The 15,374-nt window shown below is 43.8% G+C and overlaps 2 protein-coding genes across 2 annotated transcripts in view; one reads left to right on the plus strand and one right to left on the minus strand.

Annotated features, from left to right (window-relative positions):
- The first annotated feature begins 2,136 nt into the window (after nt 1-2,136).
- Nucleotides 2,137-12,042, plus strand: plk4 (polo-like kinase 4 (Drosophila)). Its single transcript, XM_012864591.3, has 15 exons — nt 2,137-2,347; nt 3,331-3,426; nt 3,642-3,737; nt 5,206-5,320; nt 5,437-6,406; nt 6,488-6,576; nt 7,291-7,586; nt 7,665-7,769; nt 7,851-7,953; nt 8,679-8,828; nt 8,914-9,142; nt 9,234-9,336; nt 10,417-10,554; nt 10,647-10,753; nt 11,737-12,042. Exons 1-15 carry the CDS (start codon nt 2,318-2,320, stop codon nt 11,840-11,842), a joined length of 2,733 nt encoding a protein of 910 aa, XP_012720045.2. The 5' UTR covers nt 2,137-2,317; the 3' UTR covers nt 11,843-12,042.
- A 169-nt stretch (nt 12,043-12,211) lies between these two features.
- Nucleotides 12,212-15,374, minus strand: part of itpk1b (inositol-tetrakisphosphate 1-kinase b) — a 49,549-nt gene continuing 46,386 nt past the window's right edge. The window contains exon 11 of the mRNA XM_036150485.1: nt 12,212-14,011. Coding sequence (XP_036006378.1) covers nt 13,728-14,011 — 284 coding nt within the window. The 3' untranslated portion in view covers nt 12,212-13,727. The remainder of the gene's footprint in view (nt 14,012-15,374) is intronic.

A 15,374-nucleotide genomic window follows, 5' to 3' on the forward strand; every position in this document is an offset into this window, starting at 1 on the left:
AACCCTACATCAAAAATTAAAAAAATGTATAAACATTGCAGAGACTGACTTAGCCTATAATAATGGCATTTGAGGTCAGTCTACAAACAGAATGTCAACATCTTTAATCTCTATCAACAAATGTAAAATCAAAGGCATTTTAATAGCTTTGAATGGCGAGTTTAGAAGCAAAATCTCCCAAAAGGAGCTTAAGGTCTATTAGAGAAGCTATGTTTTTAGTTTTTTCTCCATTACAGCTTTATGCATTAACTGTTCTAATATAAAAGACCCGTAATACACTCATAAAAATACAAAATACACTATGAGCCTTTCCATGTAAATGCAATATTTGCTTTTAAAAAAAACAAAAACAGAATCACTGATTGCCACATTGCACATATGTACAGGGGTGATCAGGGGTGATTAGGAAATTACAGAATATTCATTACATCAGGCCCCTGTTGTCTCTTATATTGAACCCGTTTTGTCTAATCTGATTGAAACATATCCAATTTGTAGTTTACGAAAGCTGAAATCTTCTCCGTTCTGTAAATGTCCATTGTCACCTCTGTCCAGGTGGTCATGGTTGGCTTCTCTTCTGTTTGCCATTTCTTGGTCGCTAACTAGTAAAATATTCAACAAATATTTGTCCTTTTTCCCCCAGTCTTGTGGTATATATATATCTTCTTTTGGATCAATTTTACATACACAAGTGCACTCTCACAAACACCTAATGGTGCTGGGTTCCAGGTACTCAGTGTTCACTTCTATACAGAAAGCCCATTATTTATTTATTTTATTAATTTTTTTCTCTCAGCTATCACATTATACATGTCAGATTAAATAATACACATAATTCAGCAATGGTACCAGGGTGTAACTTTATTGTATCTGTTACACTATATCTGTTGGTTGTGCTGTTCTTTTTGCATCTCTCTTTGCAGGTGATGAAGCAGAATCTCTTCTTTCTTTCACCTCTTTTCTTTCTTTTTTTTCCTCTTCTCGTTCTTCCTTTACTCTCCTACTTTCCCATTGTAGTGTCCACATAATTTGAAATACTCCCTGCATGAATTATAATAAAACTATTTACATGCATAAATCAAGCAGAGCACTATGGCGAAAGCAGTACTGCTCCACTCGTGAAAGTAAAATCTGTCGAGCTCTATTTGGCATTAAGACAACAATTCTTATTGCCACATTGCTAGACAGGACACTGGGAAAAAAAACACACAAAAAAGAAATCCCAGGTGGCTTTAAAAGTGTCCTTCAGCTCGTCTACATCCTTGGCTCTAGTGTTCGGGTTGCTTGTCAATTGGATTGATGTCGTAGCCATTAAAGCAGGTACTGGTACTTCTAGCAGCGTGGACAGGGACCAAGTCTTGCTGGGAAATAAAATTAGCATCTCCCTAAAGCTTAAAAAGGGTCTAAAGGAGTGCAGGGGGCACTACTTAACGCCCCTGTTTGACTGTGTGGTGGCAGCAGCCAGGAGTATTTGATATGTAGCTGAGAGCTTACCAGGAAAGCTGAATCTGTCCTAGGATGCCCCCTTTAACCCAGTGCAGGTGGTGGGAGACTGAAGGACAATGTCTCTCACCACACAAATGAGCTATTGTAGAGCTGGAGAGCTCCTTCAGTGACAGACTGCTGCATCTTATGTGTACAAAGGAGGTTTATTCCTCTTAGCAGCTGTCAATGTTTCCATCTTGTTTGTAGATAGTCTGTTTCTTTTGTTATGCACAATCTGGTCACTCTATTCATTTGCACATTTAATTTAATAAAAGTTTGTAATTTTTGTACAGTGTTTCTCCTCTCTTGTGGATTTTTTTTTTTTTTTTGCCCTTTACTTGCTGCTAACGCACTATAATTTCACACTGTGGGAAAATAAAGGACTATTCTATTTTATTCTAACTGAAATAAATTAGGTTTTTGATAGAATTCTAATTTATTGTGATGCATTGGTAGGTACAAAAAAACAAAAAAAAAAAGATTTACCATGTTGTCTTTCTTTATTCACGCTTTATTATGCATGAATTCATGAAACAATGACACCATTCAGCTCAGGCGTACAGCGGCGCGGATTCTTAGATAAATATGCGTGGTCCCTTTAAATGGGGGCGTGGTTTAGCCCATTGTTGCCAAGAAACGTAGCCTGTGACGTAGCCAGAAAGTAACGGGCGGATATTTTCAAAATGGAAGAAATGTCAGAGTTTTGGAGCGGAACGGGAGCTTTACGTTTGTTTATCCTCTGAGAGCTACTGCTCCGGGGCTCTATGCTTTCTAACGACCGAGGAAAATTTTTACAAGCCTGCGCGGAACTGCGAGGCCGAAACCCGGCAGGATGAGCGTTTCAATCGGCGACAAGATCGAGGTGAGTCCCTTTGTTTGGCTAACGCTCACGGCTAGCGCGCAGGCGGCGGGCGGTGCGCCCACCGATCGTTGCACTAACATGGGGTGTTGTGAGCTACGGATACACAGCTAGCTGGATTCCTAGCAGCTTTTATCACAGGAGGAAAGTCTAAGAATGGATAGAGTGTGTTAAGATATTTAATAGATGCTGATTTACGATCAGATGACGGATATGAACGGGCTGGAATTAGTTGAGCTAATTTAACCTGTTGCTGCTGGACGACAACTTGCTATGACATCAGCGTCATAATTGTGGTTACTATTATTATAATTGGCATAATCGAGACAAACTTTATTATAACGACCAATCATAATATATCAATAATAATAATAATAGCAGCAGCAATGTCTCGGGTACGCATAGTACTATTATTATTATTATTATTATTATTATTATTATTATTATTATTATTATTATCATCTGTTTTCCTTATCTGTTTATTATTATTATTATTTTATTATTGTTATTATTATTATTATTATTATCTGTGTGGCTTTAAGATGCTCTCCTGGGACTTCCTCAGTTTGTTACACATCCTGCTGCCTGGAAACGGCAGCTTGCTCCCCTCGTTAGCGCGGAGAAAGCCGGGATAATTAAAGGTTCTGATTGGCCAGGTGACGGCGTCAGGTGTTTTGACGGTTACGGTTTGTTGTGGTGGGATTTGGTGTCTGTAGCTGCTGAGGTGACGGCTCCTCTGAGCATTCAGCATGTCGCAGGTTAGAGGGCCAGTCGTGTTTGGTCAGATGAGAGATTATCACTATAAAGGTTTACGCCATGTGGACTCTACCTGGCTAGATGAGAAGCACAGTGTTGCATACCTGGATGCGCTTCATATTGAGGTATTGATCTGCTAAACTTGCTCAGGCGGGATTGAAAAGCTCATCTTAAGTCACAAATACTGTAAAACGTTCTCATTGTATGTATTTTTTTTTCTGTTCTTGTAGGATTTTAAGGTCCTCACCCTCCTGGGCAAAGGCTCTTTTGCTTGTGTTTACCGGGCAAAATCTATAAAGACTGGACTGGAGGTTGCGATCAAAATGGTAAGACGTTTTTTTTGTCTTAGAAATACAAGCTGTTGCCGGCGTCTGCCAGTTAACAGGAACAGTTGGATTATTAAACTGTAGTTACCTCCCCTGGGCTTTCCCTGGTCCCCCATCCACCCACAAAGAAGCCCTCGGTTGGTAACGTCCTGTTGTCTAACAGATTGCCCCCACAGTGCAGGGGCTATAATTATCCGTGTTGTCTCCATCTGCAGATCGACAAGAAAGCGATGCAGAAAGCTGGGATGGTCCAGCGTGTGACAAACGAGGTGGAGATTCACTGCCGACTGAAACATCCTTCCATCCTTGAGGTGAGGTTTGTGGCCGAACGCTGTGGTTAAATGGGTCTTACCCCAATGTTTTATTTTTTTGCTGAAATCAGATTATTATTCTTATGTTCATATTACTATTAAATGCGACCACAATCATACCGCATGCACAGATAACAGGTAGACGTCACAGAGCAGCTTTCTGTTTACGGAAGTAAATTGTTTCTGGAAGTGTTCATTAGAGTTTTGTTAAATAAAAAAACTCTCAATAAGAAAAATGCAGGTGCCAGCCGGAGTTTCTCCTTGTTATTATCAGAAAGCTGTTGAGCAAGTGGGAGCCGACAATATTAAGACCACATCATAGTGAGACAAAATAAGGTAAGAAGTTAGCAGCGCAGCTATTAATGGTCTTTTATGGAGCGCTAGCTGCTACTGCTGTGTGTTGATGTGTAGTGAGAGACAAGAGAGAGATGTGATAGACGAATAAAATGCGACACAACCGTTCAGACTGCGGACGCTTTAAAAAATATCTAATACGTATCTGAGTTAGTACCACACATGGAAGTGGCACAAATCAGATTTCTTTGATGGTGAAAAGATCGGAACTGGGCCGTTCACACTGCCGTGAAAAAGATCGTATTAGTGTCACAGTTCCCTGTGGTGTGAACGTAGCCTTAGATTTGGGTGTATAAACTTAGCTCATAATGCTTCATGCAGCTTTTGCTCTGTTGTATTTTCATGAGACATTTTCAGCAACGTTTGTGATTCACAATTATAACCAGAGAATTTATTTCATTCCACTCTTTCTAGATTTACGTTGATCATCGTTACTTTTAATTGTGTATTCATATTATGAATTCCTACCCGCATAACTTTAGTTTTATTTAGATTAATATATAATTTATTTAAGCCAAACCATACTTAAAGTGTAGCTATTGCTATTGTAACCTATTCCAAAAGTTGTAAATTTACCCCAGAAACAGAAACATTGGTTTTGTGTGCTAAAAATAGACATAGTAAAGAAAACTAAAGCTTGGGGGGCCAGAAGTGATCCCTGTGGTACCCCAAAGGTGATGTCAAGGCTTGTTGACTAGAAGTAATCTATCTAGAAACGATGTCTCATCTTTTTCAACAGTGAGTGTTTGAATGTTACTATAGGAAATAGTCATTTCACTATATTTAGGCAAAGATTGAATAGAACAATGTAGAAAATGATTAAATAGCTTGTATTCGAATCGGTAAAGTAACTTTTCATTCTACCTTTGCTAAACTGTTTAAAAATTGGATGTAAATTCTATAATATGTATTAAAGAAATTATTGTTGTTTAAGAAATTATAGCCGTGCACCAAATGTTGTTGTGGTGTTTTAAGAGTTATTGTGCAGAAAGTTGGTGTTCCCAAGATGTTTCAGAAAAGCTTGCAGTAGCAGGAGGTTTTTTATTTATTTTTTGGATTAAATCCAGAAACCTGTATGTCACATTTACGTGTATGCATCTTGTATTTTCTAAAGCTCTACAACTACTTTGAGGACAGCAACTATGTGTATTTGGTGTTGGAGATGTGCCACAACGGCGAGATGAGTCGCTACCTGAAAGAGAGGAAGATGCCTTTCTCTGAAGACGAAGGTGAGCTGCAGGTTTCCTCTTATGTTTAATTAAAATCTTTTAAAAAAAATGGTCTGTTCCAGTTAATGTTTGATCAGGTTCATCTCTTTAAACGTTCCTTTGTTTTCTTATTGCAGCCAGACACTTCATGCATCAGATAGTGAAGGGAATGTTGTATTTGCACGCTCATGGCATCCTGCACCGGGACCTGACGCTGTCCAACCTGCTGCTCACCAGCAACGCCAACATTAAAATAGCGGACTTTGGCCTGGCCACTCAGCTCAAGCTGCCCAGTGAAAAGCATTTCACCATGTGCGGGACGCCCAACTACATCTCCCCGGAGGTGGCGACCCGCAGCGCCCATGGCCTGGAGTCGGACGTCTGGTCTCTGGGCTGCATGTTCTACGCCTTCCTGACGGGCCGCCCGCCGTTCGACACAGACACCGTCAGGCACACCCTGTCCAAAGTGGTCCTCGGCGACTACGAGATGCCGAGCCACGTTTCGTTAGAAGCTCAGGACCTGATCCGCCAGCTGCTCCAGAAGGACCCCGCCGTGCGGCCCAGCCTCTCCGCGGTGCTGGACCACCCCTTTATGACCCAGAGCCTGCTGGTCAGGACCAAAGAGCTGAGGCTGGGCGACGACAGCTCCATCGACAGCGGCATCGCGACCATCTCGACGGCGGGCACCTCCTCCACTTCGGCGAGCAGCGGCACCCGTCTCCAGCGGCGAACCAAGCACGTGGTCGGCCCGACGCTGCCCAACCGCATGACGTCCGTTCCCCCGCGCCAGCCCGGCAGCTTCGAGGACGACGACCGGCCGACCCAGCCGTACCCGCTGGACATCTTCGGCAGAGAGGGCAGGGCGCGGGCTGCTCACGTGGGCGACAGCGGGCGGCCGTACTCCAGGTTCCTCAGGAGGGCTCACTCGTCGGACCGCTGCGGTCCTGCAGAACCGGGGCAGACCTCCTCCCAGCACGAGCTGGGGAGGTGTCATTCAGAGGAGACTCTGACTGCTGCGGGACGGCCCTTCCTCCCCTCATCCTCCACTCCTCATCCGTTTTCAGATCACGGCAGGCTTCCCTCCCCTCCCGTCAAACAGCCCGCGCAGTAAGACCTCCCTGTGTTTGTCGGCTCTCCTCTTCAGCTCTCAGACTGACATTTATTACAGGGTCTCTCTTTGTGTTTCAGCTCCGGCTATCGGTCCTCTCAGATGGTTTATCCGCCAACCTCCCAGTACCAGGACCTGGAGGGAGTTTCTAACTGGCTCAACAGTGAAGGTAGATCTACACTGCAAAAACCGACCTAAAAATAAGTAAAATATTCTTAAAATGTGGGTTTTTCTCCTTGATTTGAGCAGGTAAATGATATTATCTGCCAATGGAATGAGTATCTTGACCCCTAAAATAAGATAATTAGACATCCTGCACTTGAAATAAGACGATGGAGACGAGTTGTTCCTATTTTAAGTGCAAAAATCTTATTCTATTGGCAAATCATCTTATTTACCTGCTCAAATCAAGGACAGATGCACTAATTTTAAGAAAATTTCGCTTATTTTTAGTTGTGTTTTTGCAGTGTATGTTTGTGTGTTAGACCAGGCCTCTGGCTAATATTCACACTGCAAAAAGGGAACTAAAAGTAGGTAAAAATTTTCTTAAAATTAGTATATTTTCCTTTGATTTGAGCAGCTAAATAAGACTATTTGCCAATGGAACGAGTATTTTTACCCCTAAAATAAGATAATTAGATAATTCTGCACTTGAAATAAGACAATGGAGATGAGTTGTTCCTATTTTTAAATGCAAAAATCTTATTCCATTGGCTAATAGTCTTATTTAGCTGCTCAAATCAAGGAAAACGTACTAATTTCAAGAGGATTTTACTTACTTTTAGTTCCCTTTTTGCAGTGCATAAGTTTAAGAGTTTTTCTGTAAATAACCAAAGTGCCTCCAAAGTGTGAGGTTAAAGTGTCGTCGTGTCCTCCGCCTCAGGGTCCGGGCCAAGGCCCACTGACGGCAGCGGTGGCAGCTTCCACAGCAGAGGACCTCCAGGGGTTCACGGCTCCTGGTCCGAGCCCGCGGGCCGAGGCCTGCAGCAGCACCCGTATCCAGAACCATCCCGGGAGATCGCACCGGGAACCGACTTCCAGCCTCCTCACAGCCGGGAGCAAAAGCCTCCATCAGCCAAACCCAGAGGGGAGAAGCAGAAGAGGACGCTGAGAGACGTGGTGCCTCCTCTGTGCGCCGACAGGCTGAAGCCCATCAGGCAGAAAACCAAAAATGCAGTGGTAGGATATAATTCTACGTCTATTTTATTGTCATACTCTATTGGCTTGTAGATGCTCAGTTGTCCGTTTCTCTTTCAGGTGAGCATCCTGGACACCGGTGAAGTCTGCATAGAGCTTTTAAAATCCCAACACGGGCAGGAAAGGGTTAAAGAAGTCCTGCGGATATCCTGCGACGGCTCCATGGTACGGTCACACCGCGCACACTTTGCCGTCGGCACGTTTTCAGCCGTAGCTCTTATGTAAATGACATTTGTGTCGCTGCAGGTGACCATATACGAGCCTAATGGGGGGAAGGGGTCTCCTGTGCTGGAAAGCCCACCGGCGCTCCCAGAGGATATTCTCATTTGCAGCTATGATGACCTTCCAGGTATCTAGACACACCTGAGTACGAGTCTTTAATGCTTTGTGTGAAAAAATGCCCCCTTTTAATTTTTTTTTTTTTGAGGTGAGCTTTGGTTCTTTCTGTGGATTGAAGGATTTTCAGGTCCTGCCTGCGTTGTTCTGGTTTGGGATCGTCGTCTCGTTTATTTTATTTATTTATTTTCACAGATCAAAATAGAAACTCAGAATACATCAATAGATTAAAAAATAAAAAAATGTGATGGAGTATGACAGAAACCCCTTAGGGCTTATACCAAAGGCCACACCCCTAAACCAACAAAACATCAGGCAGCTCACATTATGAAAGTCCTTTCATTCAAGAGAGAAAACAGAATAGACAGGTACAGTAACATTATTTTTTACATTTTAGCTTTCAGATTTCAGGGAGTCAATAGTTGTAAAATCATACATCACTGTCTTTTTTGGATAACAGTATTTATTTCAAAGATTTTCTACCATTTATTTCTGAAGATTCCAAATATTTTCCATATTCATTCCATAATTTTGCACCACGATGCCGAAAAGAAAATTGCATCACCCCATCATCCTGCTAGATGGTAGATTTTTAATTTCCAACGCGCATCTATATATCGAGTCATTTTCCGCTTTAGAAATATATTAATTTAGCAAACTGTTGATGTGATTTGTCACCAATTTTATCCGCTGTCACAAACAAGAACCGACAACTTTTACAAAACCTTGTTTTTGCAGAAAAATACTGGAAGAAGTACCAATATGCCTCCAGGTTTGTGCAGCTCATAAAATCCAAAACCCCTAAAGTGACGCTCTACACCAAGTACGCCAAAGTCATGCTGATGGAAAACTCCCCCGGCGCAGACCTGGAGGTCTGTTTTTACGACGGTGAGTGCCAGAACGTCCTGGCAGCAGTGGGATTATGGACGAAGAGAGAGAGCGGGCGGGGCTGACTCGAACTCTCGTCTTTCAGGAGCAAAGACCCACAAGACCTCCGAAATGGTGCGAGTGGTGGAGAAGAGCGGGAAGGCGTACACCGTGAAGGGAGAAGGCGGCCTGAGCGGCCTGAGTCCCGAGAGCAGGCTCTACGTGGAGCTGTCCGACGAAGGCCACAGCATGTGTCTGTCACTAGAGGCCGCCATCACGGCAGAGGAGCAGCGAAGCGCCAAGAAGGTCCCCTTCTTCCCCATAACCATCGGCAGGTACAGAGAGAGCTACGCCTTTTTATTTTTATTTCAGGGGATTCTTCCTCTTCTTTACCTGAGGTGTCTCTGTTTGTGCTACTTTTTGCAGGAGACCGGCCAGCTCAGAGTCTTCCTCCTCGGCGGCGGTGCCATCACAGCCGGTCCCTCCGGATTCAGCCACACCTCCTAAACCTCCACAGATCACTCCTTCAGTAAGAGATGCTCAGTTGTCCGTTTTTCTCACGTTAGACAGGATCCAGTTGACATTAAAAACCAGCGATAAGCATTGGGATTCACTGGGGGGCCACATCGGGCCCTCAGATGGAAATAACAGCTCTGGTTTCAAAGAGCAGAGGCGGGATTTGTTTACTGGTTATATGCAGCCAATAATCTGACCCTCGGCACCGGTCGCCGTTGTTTGTGAGGCTCTTTTAGGGAGAATTTATGATGGAAATACGCCCCAGCAGCACCGGGGGCCCGGCTGACTGGACACCGAGGTTTTATTGCTGGGATTCAGTCCAGGGTTCCCACAGGTCCTTGAAATCCTTGAAAGTTTGTGAATCTGAAAAAATTAATTCAAGGCCATTGAAAGTTCTTGAAAACAGCCAAAAAAACACCTTGTCCTTGAAAGTCCTTGAATTTTTTTTGTCGGGTTGAAAGTTCACATGGATGACGACTCATGTGTCATTATTTTACTACCACACGATCTTTTAAAATTATGTTGATTCCGCAGACTTTTAATTTGCAAAAGTACGTTCGCTCTTCTTCGTTAGTTGGTAGGCTACGGTTTAGGCCTACGTGCGTCCAACAGGTTACATTCACGCAGCGTTGCCAACTCAGCGACTTTGTCGCTATATTTAGCGACTTTTCAGAGTCAAAGTCCAAAACTAGCTTAATCAAAGATGAAAGTAAGTGAAACAAATTAATATAATTCTGAACATCTCAATGCTGCACTTTTTTCCATAAAATTCCATGAAACGGTAGGCTAATGTACATCTTATATGTAATGTAGTATGGCATAGCCATGTACTGTGGATATAAATGTAGGCTATGAATATGATCAATATCAATGTAGGCGATAAATTAAGTCCACTTTCTTGCATTGCTTCTGACCCAACAACTTCTATGCCGTTTAGTCTTTTATTGAATTTGCATTGTATTAAAATATGATAACCTATTCAGCGGTCACAGTAGGTAAATGCCGCCACGTGCGGTCCTTGAATTTCAGGAAATTGGTCCTTGAAAGGTCCTTGAACTTGATGTCAGTCTGATCCGTTGTTATTTACTTGCAGATGATTTCCTACGACGGGTCAGATTTCACCTCGGCCAGCGTGAGCAGGAAGCCCTCTCCGGTCCGGCAGGACTTGGCTCAGAGCGCGGGGAAGGTGGTCAAGTCAATATTCGTGCCCAACGTGGGATGGGCTTCGCAGGTAAACGGTTGCCGGATGATCTGGACGCTTTGGAGCGGCGGCACTTTGTTGCTAAAGCGTCGGGTTTGTGTTTTTTTTTTTTGTCGCCGAAGCTGACGAGCGGAGAGGTGTGGGTGCAGTTCAACGACGGCTCTCAGCTGGTGGTCCAGGCGGGCGTGTCCTGCATCACGTTCACGTCTCCAGAGGGCCGGATCACCAGGTATGAAGTACGACCTGCTGGGATGCAGCAGCCCTCTACATTTATTTATTTATTTTTACATCGACTAGTTAACAGCGCTCGACATACCAAGACCAATATAAATGACATTTCTGCTAGTTTACAGGCTTTCTGAGACTCAGGGCTGGAGACCTGCAGGCCTCTCCAGCTTAATGTTGGTTTCCATAAAGATAAAATCAGGCCAGTGTTGCTCATTAAGAGGCGCAATGAGGGGATTATTGATGTTATTCAGGTAGCATCAGCTCTTCACTGTAACTTTCACCAGGCGTAGGGCAGTTCTGTGTTAACTAGTTGCCCTCAAACTGAAGTCTAAGTAAGGTAAAAGCCAAATCAGCTAAAATTAGGAAGTATGACAACAGTTACATCAAGAATGAGGATTTAATCTCCTCCAAATCTCTAATATTAGGTGTATTAATATATAGTTTTAAAAGCATACATAATTTCTAACATATTTAACCGTACAAAAGGCTGTTTATAAATAAATCACCATGAGGAATCTAAAGGGGTCCTTGGGAAAAAAATGTTAGAGCTCCTAAGGCGTCCCTTAGAAGCCCTGGACTAGACAAACGTGTCCAGACAGCAACACCAACATCTCTAGAGGCTGGTTGGAGTTAAATCTGCTGATTGCTTTGGATCGACTTTCACATTGTGTTGGTCTGGAACCATTTTTTTTGGTGATTTTTTTTAAAGGTTTGTTTGAGATCGTTGTCAAGTTTAAACCCATTTCATGGCCTGTTCCTCTGCAGCGTAAGGCAACATGAGCGCTCCCAGTATCCCCGAGTTCTTTATTCTGGTATACGACGAACAGAACCAGCACCAGCGTATGAGGAGCGTCCCATGATGCTCCATGCTTCCCTGTACTGGGGCCATAAACAGTTCCTGCTGATTGGGTTCTACAGAACCTATGGAGGTTTACGATAGGGACAATGTTCTGTTCCAGCTTCTAAGACGGGTTTCCTCTGCAGGTACAAGGAGAACGAGAAGCTGCCGGAGCTGGTGAAGGAGAAGCTGCACTGCCTCTCCACCATCCTGGGACTGCTGGCGAACCCGGCGCCGCGTCACCCGCGTTAGCATTCAGGAACATTCGCTGTAAATATTCCCTTCTGTGTTTGTCGCCTGTTTTTTTACGTGTGTACAGAGGACTGATTATGAAAAGATTTTATTTTTCTAATGTGTTGTATAGTGTCTAAAATAGCCGTTGGAAACGTTTTTTCCCCCCTTGTCTTCATGAACTTTGTGACGCAATAAACATCCGGAGGTGGAGAACGGGATTTCTGATTGCCGCAGTTTTCTCTTTGCACTTCATGTTCATTTTATTAAGTAATTCTCTATTAAAAGTAAAAAAAAAAAAAAAAAACAACATAAGAATCTCACTGACCTCACAGTTTATATATAACTCCAATGATTAAACATCAGGTCATCATATTAATTAAGACAAAAGAGGTTTCACATGTTTATTTTTGCCTGTTGTACTGGCCCTTTAATTTAAAAAAAGGTCAAAATTGTGGATCTTAATTACAGAACTCTTACAAAACATACTATACTGAATTAAGCCTCGGTGCATATAAACATTATACAAGACACCCAAGAAGTAAACATTGAGGTGAAGCTGGGAGCAGGACACAGTCCGGGTGGCGGATTATTATTTTTCTTCTAATCAGAAACGAAGCGCAGGAAGGAACAGCGCCGTGTACGGATTTACATCCTCCTGAACCTGGCGGGACTCCGGTCGCCTCCTCCCATCCGGTTTTTTCCACAGGTGAGTTCACACCTTCTGATGAGGAGGCTGCGGGGGGCAATTAATTGCTTAATTGGGGGGAAACGGGAGGAATGATCTCTGGGAAATCAGAGTTAAGAGGCAGGCTCAGAGGAATGCAATCGTTTACAGACTGAACCGCAGTACTGGTTTGAATTTGATCGTCGACATGCGAGCCATTTTACTGTAAAATATCCACATGTTTCAAAAAAAAAAAAAACGTTACCGCTCTCATATTATTTATATAAAACATTTTTTTTTTTTTCCCCATAAAATCTCAATAAAATAAAGTTACTCTCATTATGATGTCAAGACAAAAGTATAAACAAACTGGAGTAAAAAAAAAAAAAAAAAAAATCACAGTGAACACTGGGAACTAGAGCTGGGCCTCCCTCCCTCCCCGTCACACGGATACAAGCAGCTGGAAGAGGAACCGGGTCAGAACCGGGCTTCTGCAGAGGAGGAGCAACGGGAAAGCTAGTGATCTGCCCCCCCCGCCCCTCCTCTGACGTATTTAGGATTTTCTGTCTTAATTTACGTGTTTAAGGAGACAATCGATCTGCTATATTGGGAAAAACATCGTGGAATCATTGCAGACAAAAAAAAAAAAAAAGGGGGGGGGAATGTGGTCGCAGGACACTTTAAACTGAGACCCGGATGAGAAGGAAATCGGAAGCGCCACAGAACCTGGTCGCGTGATCAGGGATGTTTTTTCTTTTTTTGTTGGTCTCAGACCGACTTCACGGCGTTTAAAATTAACAAGCCGCTCACGTTCGCTCCAGCTAAAAAAAACCCCAAAAATCCTCAATCTGAGTGGTTCTGACCCTAGAGTGGGCCCACGGGACCAGGACCCGTCTATAAACGCTTGGCTCCCTCGTCTCTGGACCCTTTTCACGGCGGGGAGAACTGAGCTCGGCTGCTGGGTTTCCCACAGGTTCACGTTACAGTACTGCTATCGTCTCGTTAGACAGAACCAAATGTACAAAGAGGCAGAGAGGAAAGACGCTTACACCCAATCACCGACAGTTTCAGTAACCACAGAGGGGGGAAAAAAAAGGCCTAGTTTTGATTAGATACATTATTAACACCATAATTACTCTGATTATTATTCTTCATCACTGTTATTATTATTATTATTACTGTCACCACTGTGATTTTGTTTGTTTAGGAATCAAGCGGGCCGGGCCGGGCGGGGCTAAGTCACTGGGAGGAGGCCTTGGTTGCTATCGTGGAGACGCAGTGCTGCTGGAAGTTGGGAGACACGGCCGAGTTGCAGCCCAGTCTCTGCAGCTCCTTCCCTCGGATGCTGCTGCTGCAGCCGGGGACCTGAGGGCCGGCGCCGCCTCCTCCTCCTCCTCCGCCGCCGCTCACCGCCGGGGCTTTGGGCAGCTCGCCGGCGGGGGCGAAGTCGGGGTTGTGGCTCTGCAGGACGGTGCTGATGTGGCTCAGCAGGTCGTTGAAGAACTCCGGGGCGCCCTCGTAGCCTGGAGACACGGGAGAAACGTTCAGGGAAGCGACAGGCGGACCGGACAGCGGCCATTTTGACATTTAGAAGACACAAAGATGAGCCGTCGCCGCGTAAACGTGTAAATAAAATAATTTTAAAAAAAAATCGGGTTTTGTTGTAGATAAAAACGTACAGACTGAGGAGGAGGATGGTGGGAATAAACCTTTCTCCAGGTTTACACTACATGCATTTTTTTTTTCTTGTTGGTTTGTGCGTTTTGCAGATGCTTTAATCCAAACAATATAAATATAAAATATAATATTATAAAAAAAATTCAGGATAATTGAAATATTTTAAAATAAGTCAGGATAATAATGCTGGTCAGGTCTGGAGGGACGGACAGAAAGAAGTGGGGCTAATATTGGGGGGGAGGAGTGATGTGGGGGAGGGGGGGGGGGGGGGGGGGCTGAGGTACCCGGTGGAGCCTTCCTTCATTTCCTTCAGCTTTCCTTCCTTCATTTCCTAAAGCCTTCTTTCCTTGTGTCCTTCTTTCTTTTCCTATAACCTTCCTTCCTTCATTCCTATAGCTTTCCTTCCTTGTGTCCTTCCTTCATCTCCTATAGCCTTCCTTCCTTCCTTCATTTCCTATAGCTTTCCTTCCTTCATTTCCTATAGCCTTCCATCATTGTGTCCTTCCTTCATTTCCTATATCCATCCATCCTTCCTTCATGTCCTATATCCATCCATCCTTCCTTCCTTTCCTATAGCCTTCCTTCCTTGTGTCCTTCTTTCCCTATATCTGTCCTTCCTCGTGTCCTTCCATCTTTTCCTATAGCATCCTTCCTTCATTTCCTATATCCATCCTTCCTTCCTTCATTTCTTATAGCCTTCCCTCCTTGTGTCCTTCCTTAATTTCCTCTAGCCTTCCTTCCTCGTGTCCTTCCTTCATTTCCTATATCCATCCATCCTTCCTTCATTTCCTATATCCATCCATCCTTCCTTCATTTCTTATAGCCTTCCTTCCTCGCGTCCTTCCTTCATTTCCTATATCCATCCATCCTTCCTTCATTTCTTATAGCCTTCCTTCCTCGCGTCCTTCCTTCATTTCCTATATCCATCCATCCTTCCTTCATCTCCTATAGCCTTCCTTCCTTCATCTCCTATAGCCTTCCTTCCTTCATTTCCTATAGCCTTCCTTCCTCGTGTCCTTCCTTCTTTTCCTATATCCATCCATCCTTCCTTCCTTTCCTATAGCCTTCCTTCCCTATGTCCTTCTTTCCCTATAGCCTTCCTTCCTTGTGTCCTTCTTTCCCTATATCTGTCCTTCCTCGTGTCCTTCCATCTTTTCCTATAGCATCCTTCCTTCATTTCCTATATCCATCCTTCCTTCCTTAATTTCT

This window comes from Fundulus heteroclitus, chromosome 19 (genome assembly GCF_011125445.2).
Source record: "Fundulus heteroclitus isolate FHET01 chromosome 19, MU-UCD_Fhet_4.1, whole genome shotgun sequence".
Taxonomy (NCBI): Eukaryota; Metazoa; Chordata; class Actinopteri; order Cyprinodontiformes; family Fundulidae; genus Fundulus; species Fundulus heteroclitus.

Excerpts from the sequence above, each read along its gene's own strand:
- plk4 (XM_012864591.3), top strand. The coding sequence starts at position 2,318 with ATGAGCGTTTCAATCGGCGACAAGATCGAG. Across the intron at positions 3,738-5,205 it reads AACATCCTTCCATCCTTGAG|CTCTACAACTACTTTGAGGA; the intron begins GTGAGGTTTGTG and ends TATTTTCTAAAG. Across the intron at positions 7,587-7,664 it reads AGAAAACCAAAAATGCAGTG|GTGAGCATCCTGGACACCGG; the intron begins GTAGGATATAAT and ends TTTCTCTTTCAG.